General features: G+C 38.8%; 1 protein-coding gene across 1 annotated transcript in view; it reads left to right on the forward strand.

Annotated features, from left to right (window-relative positions):
• The window catches only part of LOC103153330 (Na(+)/H(+) exchange regulatory cofactor NHE-RF1-like), a 27,617-nt gene extending 22,214 nt beyond the window's left edge, over positions 1 to 5,403 (forward strand). The window contains exons 4-6 of the mRNA XM_007574211.2: positions 2,018 to 2,061; positions 3,603 to 3,722; positions 3,829 to 5,403. Coding sequence (XP_007574273.1) covers positions 2,018 to 2,061; positions 3,603 to 3,722; positions 3,829 to 3,966 — 302 coding nt within the window. The 3' untranslated portion in view covers positions 3,967 to 5,403. The remainder of the gene's footprint in view (positions 1 to 2,017; positions 2,062 to 3,602; positions 3,723 to 3,828) is intronic.
• The last annotated feature ends 2,476 nt before the right edge of the window (positions 5,404 to 7,879 follow it).

A 7,879-nucleotide genomic window follows, 5' to 3' on the forward strand; every position in this document is an offset into this window, starting at 1 on the left:
CCTCCCTCCCTCCCTCCCTCCCTCCTTCTTTTTGTTGAGGATCACAGACACTAAGCCACTTCCTGCCCCCACCACCTAATGTTGTTGCCCTGCAGGGAAAGTTAATCTTTTCAGCATAAATACATCAGAACAGATGGATCAGAGACTAGCCGGCTTGTTTACGTTTGAGGGCAAAGAGGTTTTCTGAAATTGAGCCTAACGGTGCAAAAAAACACCAAAATACATATAAGTATAAAAAAAACTACATTTGAATAATCTCACAGCATTTTCTCAAATGTTATTATTTTAATCTGACGATGTGTCTCAGAGTGCAGGTGAAGGTCACAAACCACTTCATCTTACTTTTTGCCCTTTTTATCTCAAGAAGAGGTTTGTTTTGAGTTGTTTTTTTAATAAAGCCACTAGAGGGAGCTGTAGTAAAGTTCTTGTTTCTGATGTAAAAGCCTCTCCCAGAAAACACAAGATTGCTCCTTAGACACTCACCACGTGTGTGGCGTTCAGTTTTTAATAAGGACCTTGAGAACCATTTTGCCAAAACATTACTTTTATAAACATGAACGTCTTTGCACCCAGGCAGAGACGTTTAAATGGGGAAAAAAAGGCAACAGTAGAGGAACTCTGTCTCAACTTTTATTATTATTTATTTATTTATTTATTATTTTATTTTGCGTCCAAAACAACTTTTCATTTTAGTCTCCTTATATCATATATATAAGGTTACTTGGTCCAGTGATTCCTCAGTCAATGATAAGTCAGGTAAATCGAGTCGGCAGAGAAACTGCATAGTTTGAACAGTTTGAGCCTCAGCTAAGTCTCTTGGGACTTTGAGGATTAATATTTAGGACCAGACAGGTTCACTTTCATTTTTTTCTGTGTTTGTGGGTGTACTTTTATTAGCCAAAGTCAGACAAATTGTACAAATTATGGGATATGGAGCTGTAACCTAAAACTGGAAAAAAAAGTGTCTGATTTAATTGTATGGTCTATTTTCCTGCCCAGGTCATGTTTTTATGGTTGTTTATTGTTAAACTCGTGAACCTTCAGGCTGTCAAAGATACAATTTAGTGGTGCTGTGCAATAACAATAAAGTATAAAGTTAAGTAGCATTGCCCCTCCCTCACCTATTGCTGCAAACTGCTGATCAGATGGCTGAAAAAAAGACTAAATAGCCTGTTTGGGAATATTTCAGGTTCTGTAGTAAGAGTGCCTCCTATCACTCTTATTAAGGTAACGCTGTGCAAAAAGTTCTAAGCTGCCTGGAAGCTGGTCTGCCAAGCAGCCAGTAGCAGCATTGCTATCGGAGCAGATAGCCCCACTAATTACCCATGTTGCTAGACTTATTCTACTCAAAGTGCAGAACGGCAAAAAGATGTTAGCTTAAAACTAATAAAAAAAACAACAACTTCTACCTGCATCCCATCAATTTGTCCTATTTTAATCAATTTACTTCTACTTTCTATATTTCCGTGACGGATTACATTGCTCAGTCCAGAATTAGAAATAATAACCCTCTTTGCAGGGGAAAGATTTCAGCGAGGTGTTTCCCAGGTAACTGCCAGCTCTCCACACGCTGCCCACTCTCACTCAGCGAACCGACACACACCGCTGCGCGTCTCCGAGCAGCCTTCGCTGCGCAGCACTTTGTTCGGTTTCCACAAAGTCCAGTACAAAACCACCACTCATGCCAGGGCTACGTTGAGGCTTGTTTTAAGATTACAGGTCACAGAGGTACACAGGCAATAAGGATTTGAAGACTTAAATCTAAAATTATTCTTAAAAAGCCAGATTTTTTGCTTTGTCTCTTACAAGAAGTCATCTGTTCAGGCTAAAGGGAGTTAATAGGATGGAAGGTAACGCTAAAGCTTCAACTTTTCAACATGTGGTTGATAAGAAAAGAACTCCTGCATGTTTTTTTTATATATATTTTTTTTATAAAAATTAGTTGACTTACTGAGACAAATTGAGACATTTACCTGGCTAACTGCTGTGATTTTTTTATTTTTTATTTTTTCTGCAGGTCCACTTCCAGAGCCAGTCGTTAATGGAGAAACAGAAGAGAAGGTGAGATTAACCAACAATAACAGACTTGTCTCTGAGATTTCAGAGACTTTTTTTTTTTTTTTTTATGAGCTGGCTTTGAAACAAAAACTTAGTGTGAGATTTGAACTTTGAAGTGTGGAAAGATGACCAATCTCCCACAGAGGCCACTTCCCTCTTCTCTGATCCAGCTTCTTCCTGCCAACAGAAAGAGGACAAGAATAGTTTTCTGCTTCAAGAACTCCTTGAAACCAAGGATGTTCGAAAGCAAAATATAACTTTGTATATGTATTTTTTTTTGTTAAAGTGGTGTGCTACTTTGGAAAATTGAAACACTGATGAATTGATTTATTAATCAAAGACGTTTACGGAACTGCCTTTCCTGTTATTGTCTTACAACTCTGGTCTTTATTGTGTGGAGATCTGCTAAAGGCTCCACCCCACTGGTTCTCCAAAAACTTTGGATGATTTGTGTGCTTCATAGACTGTATATGGAAAAAAAAATACCTCTTTTTTCTGAAATAAGTTTGAACAATAGAAATGGGAACGGTTTTGTCCAGATTTAACAAGATTTATAAAACTTTTATACAGCAAAGCCGATTTGTTTTTCTCCTGCTTTCGTTAGCGACCGGGGAGTACAGCCAGACTTTGAATCCCTGTTTACTTTTCCACTAACTTTCCCAGTTGCCAAACATTTTCTTTGAAATCAGGTATTGCATATACAAACAAAACCTCATAACCTTGCACTCGTGTTTGTTGTTTCAATGTCATTTGCATCACAAGTGTCAGATATCCAGAACATCTCTTCTCTGTGTAAATACACTTATATCGACATGTAAGTGATATTGTTTTAGGTGAATTCGCCCACACAGAGAATTAAGAGAAACTGCTTTGTTTTTTACGCTGACCAATTTGACTCTGGCTTTGGGCCAGATATGCAGAGTGAAACCTGACCGGCACTTCCTGTTACTCAGGAACGTTATGTGCAACCGCGGTCATACTTCTTCCGTGCATTGTTGCGTAACGCGCGTCGATGAGCAGTGAAGGGAGGAGATGAACCTGGAGGTCAGGTGAAACGCTGCATTACTGGTGGATAAAAGTGTTTAACCAGTAACACGTTAACAAGTCCGTGACCAACTAGCCGGAAAGGCTTTTTGCCGATACAGCATCAAAGTTAAGATTCATTTTCTTAATTTTTCTTTTAATTTTTTTTTTTTTGTTTACCAGCTTTTCATTATTTTATATTTTTTGTGAAATTCCTACAATTTATTTTCCAAAATAAATGTAGAGATTTTATAATGGTATATGCTTAGAACAAAATTTTTAGATAAAAATGTTTTGCCCAGTTTTTATTTTATTTTATTTTTTACTACGTGGCACACTTTATATTATTAAAGTGAGTCCGGTCTGAATAGTTTTCTAAAATATTTCAAATCCGCCTCTGCCCCCATGTGGCGAAATTGGATACTACAACAAAGCTTGACTTCCTGCTGTCTTGCTCTTAATATTATTGCATAAACTATTTGAATCTTTGAAGGAATGCCGATGAATGTTTGTCTGATTAGGTGAATGGCAGAGTACCCAAAGCGAGAGAGAGGAACTCCAAGCTCTCCGTCAGCCCTTCCCCGTCCAACGCGTCGTCCAACGCCTCACTCACAACCCCATCTGCACACACCCCACCCGAGGTACGTCGCAGGAAATAATCAACCTCCTCGTATATGATTTGGTCCTTAAAGTAGAGCCTTTTTAAAACAGGTGAGTTAACAATTTTTGTTTTGTTTTCTTCCTCAGGGTCTGGTCACAAATGCCATCCCAGCTCTCAACCTCACGCTGCAGCAGGTCAAAGAGCTCACCCACCAGAAACGCTCCAACAAGAGAGCCCCACCCATGGACTGGACCAAGAAAAACGAGCTCTTCAGCAACCTATAGGACGCCTGCGTTCACGCGAAGCCCACACTTTTAATTTTAGGAAATCCTTCCTAGAGATGTCAAAGAGAGGTATTTTATTATGACGGTGTTCTAAAGATAAATACATCATAGAAAGTTAATGCTGTTCTGTAAAATATAGCATTCCTCTAGGCATTAGTCCTCACATTATTATAAACCGTATATAATACTGTATATTTTTTATGTGCTTCTAACCAGAAGAAATATATGTATGCCAAATGAAACAGAGATCCATACTCTGGTCAGGTTGGAGCAGACAGTTTTCTCCTTCTGTTTTGATTTCTGAGTGTGTGTCTGACCAAGCGTGTGTGTTAGGCGCATGGGGAAATGTGAAGGAGTTGCAGATTTTAACACTGAACTTTTTACTGTCAAAACAACCACATGGAGACCGCCTGACAATCAGTCAATTAATATAAAGTTGTTGTTTTTTTCTAAGTTTCTCCCATGTCTTTCAGTTCTGAAGTGAAAGATGGATTCCCAAAAAAAAAAAAAAAAAAAATCACTGAGTTTCTTGTTTCCCCCTAGAATCTATGTTCTAACTCTGCGTCCTTTTTAATGCTTAAACCCTATTTGGTATTTTAGAGATGATTAAATCACCTCTGACCAACTTCCACATTCCTACTGTAGAAAAGCCCAGCATGACGCTGCCGCCATCTTTTCATCCGTTGCGTGTAAAATTCAAAACCTTAGAAAAATGCTCTCTAACACCTGCTACAGTCATTTGTATTGACTCATCTGGAGTCAATAGAAAATTAATATTTTATTTTTCACCTGCCTCTCAGGGTTTCCATAGTTTGTCCTTCTTGTCATCTTTGAGTTTATATAGCATTTTAACCTAAACCCCTATTAGATATCCTTAATTATTCAATAAGGCGAAAATAGCTGCTTTGTTATAAAATAGTTTTGATATGATCCGGCTTTTTTTGGGGTGGGGACCACTGAAAACTGGAAATAACTATATTTTAATTTGCATTATTGTTTAATATATGTATGTATATATTTATCTTATATATGTTTTTAGGCTTATGACTGAAATTCCACTGATTTTTATCCAGCCATAGCAAATGTGTACTTTACTGAGCGTGTGAGCCATGTTGGAAACCTTTACCGCCCCCTTGTGGCCATCGCTGTAACTGCTGATGGCTCAAATAACAAATGTTCTCAGAGGTTTTCATTCCTTCGGGAGAAATGAAAATGTGAGGTGTGTGTTAAAAACTGTCATTCAGAATATCAAATGGGCTTTCTGTGCCTCAGTAGATTTCATCAGTGGTAGTAACTGCTGTCAAGAAGAGCGGAGACAAAAACGACTCTATGGAAAGCTTTTTTTTGTACTTTGTGGAAGCAATAAGGATTTTCAGATCTGTGGTGTGTCTGTCATGATAACAATATTGTGTTATCTGAGGATAAATAAAAAAAAAATATTCTCAAATCTATGTTTTGATAATTTTCTGAACCCCATAGAGTTTTTAAACTCACACTGTCACATTTCAACACTAAGTACACCATATTTATGTTTAACGGTCATTTTTCCAAATAAAAATCTGAAAAGTGTGACTGGTGTATGTTTGAATGATCAGTAGATTAACTTTTTCATTTTGTGCATTACATTAAACCTGTGTTTTACACCACTATCACCAATATGATATTTGAAAATGCTTCAGCAGCTCCAGCTTTTTGCTTAGTTTCCTTCGTTGATTTTCCCGTTTTCAGCTCCGTCCATATTCCCATGAACTCGCAGCCCCGGAAAAAGAAACGCCTCCCCTCGCCATGATGCTGCTGCCGCCATTTCTCACAGTGGAGATGGTGTGTTTAGTGATGTGAGGTTTTCTGAAACACACTTTGAGTGCGAACGCTTGCCGTGTTCGCTTTTCCAAGTTTAGAGAAATGACATTTTACGTATCATAAAACCCCAATAAAATATCATAAACTTTGCGATTGCATCAAAATAAAATGAGAAGGAAAAAAAAGCAGGAGGATATGGATACTTCTGCTCTGACTGGATATTTTTCAAAAAGAAAATGTTTTTCCACTCTTTGTCTTTTTTTTATTAGGATGTTTTTGTTTTTTTTTCCCCCTCCAGATGCCTCTTGCACCTCAGTGTTTAAGTCCAAATTGATGCCAACATGCTTTTACGCAATCCATTATCCTGTACCTGGCCACTAAATGTCACATTCAACAAGCACAAATTTAAGGTTGGCCTTAATTAATGCAACTATACCACTTATTGCCATATTGTATCCTCCAGTTCTCACTATTTTCCCCCTCAGACTGCGTGGATATCTACTTATCCTCCAACATGTCTCTCCAGCTCTCTCTAATAGCATTGACATTTCTGCTCCAACACTCTCCTGCCGTCATTACCGCGGCTCTCTGTCACTCTCTGGGGGGATAATGAACTTAATTGGACTTCATGACATTGTGGGACATCAGGGTACAATCAGGTAAATTGGAAATGTTGTAATAAGATAGTCCAACAATGTGGATTATAGTGATTGTTATAATTGCTTATGGGAGCGCTGGCAAAGCGTCAGCACTAGAGCTAATCTCGTTACAAAAGGGACTGCCACAGCTCTGCTTTTTAATTGAGTTTTCTGAAAATATTGAGGAATATTTTTCAAAAAGACAATCTTGGATCTCTTGTGTGTGGACTTCCCATCTGGCTGAGAGCTGTAGGCAGCAAATGCAACAACATTATGAGGATTATTCCAAACTGTGTCAGAGCTTCTGTGTAAATGAAAGGTTTATATACAGCTCTGGAAAAAAAAAAAATTAAGAGCCCACTGCACTGAAAACCTTGCGGTTATTCTGATATCTGAACTCTTCCTGAGTTAAAACATTAGTATTGTTGTTTCTAAATGAACATGAACTTGTTTTCTTTGCATTATTTGAGGTCTGAAAGCACTGCTGCATCTTCATTATTCTGACAATTTCTCATTTTTGTGCAAATAAATACAAAATGTTTGCTTTGAATTTCAGAGACATGTCAGTAGTTTGTAGAATAAAAGAACAACGTTCATTATGCAAACATGCACCTATAAAAAGTAAAAACAGAGAAACTAACAATTTTAAGCAGTCTCTTAAATTTCGCCAAATCAATATTGAACCTTAAATGACGCATTTCAATTGTTTTCTTTTGTGTGTGTGTATGTGCGTGTGTGTGTGTGGAAAACAAAGTAAAAGACAATCTCAAATATCAAAATGCTGTTTTCGTATTCAGTCCATTTTAATCTCCCAGTAAAACCAGCTGTCTTCCTGGTTAGTAAAAGGATTCTGTGTAAATCAGAGATGTGGTCTTTTAGCGCCTAACCATCTCTCCACTGTACATCAACAAACAAGTCGGTGTTGTAAACGTGTGGCTAGCCCGGATCTTTATATTCAGACCTCCAACTTACAGTTTCTGCGGTGAATAAAATCCATACGAATTGAGCGGGACGGCGCGCAGTGGCGCTGATGATTGGGACGACGAAGGGCAGGTGGGCGTCGTGCGCCGGACCTTCACAGCTTAGGTGCAAACACTGCCGGTTGCTAAGCGATTGTGCGCTCCAAGGGGGTCCTTGTAAGGCATGCGGCCGGGGGTAAGACAAGGAGTCATCAGAGTTTTACCTTAAAATCCTGCACTGGGTTATAAATAGACTGGGGATGTGTGTGCGTGTTAGTGCGCGTGTGTGTGTGTGTGTGTGTGTGTGTGTGTCAGTGGTGAAAATTACAAACTCAAAGCTACATGGAATGTGTGACATTAAGTGCATGAAGGGGGGAGACGGAGGACAAGGTTTGAGGGGAGTGATATAAGCCGGCAGGTCTGACGCATGAGCCGCGTCTGAGGCTGCTGCTGTAAGAGGATCTTCTTCCTGTCTTCTCTGAGAAATCCTCATCCTCTTCTGCTTTGCACACACAC

This window comes from Poecilia formosa, unplaced genomic scaffold (assembly GCF_000485575.1).
Source record: "Poecilia formosa unplaced genomic scaffold, Poecilia_formosa-5.1.2 Scaffold346, whole genome shotgun sequence".
In the NCBI taxonomy this organism is placed as follows: domain Eukaryota; kingdom Metazoa; phylum Chordata; class Actinopteri; order Cyprinodontiformes; family Poeciliidae; genus Poecilia; species Poecilia formosa.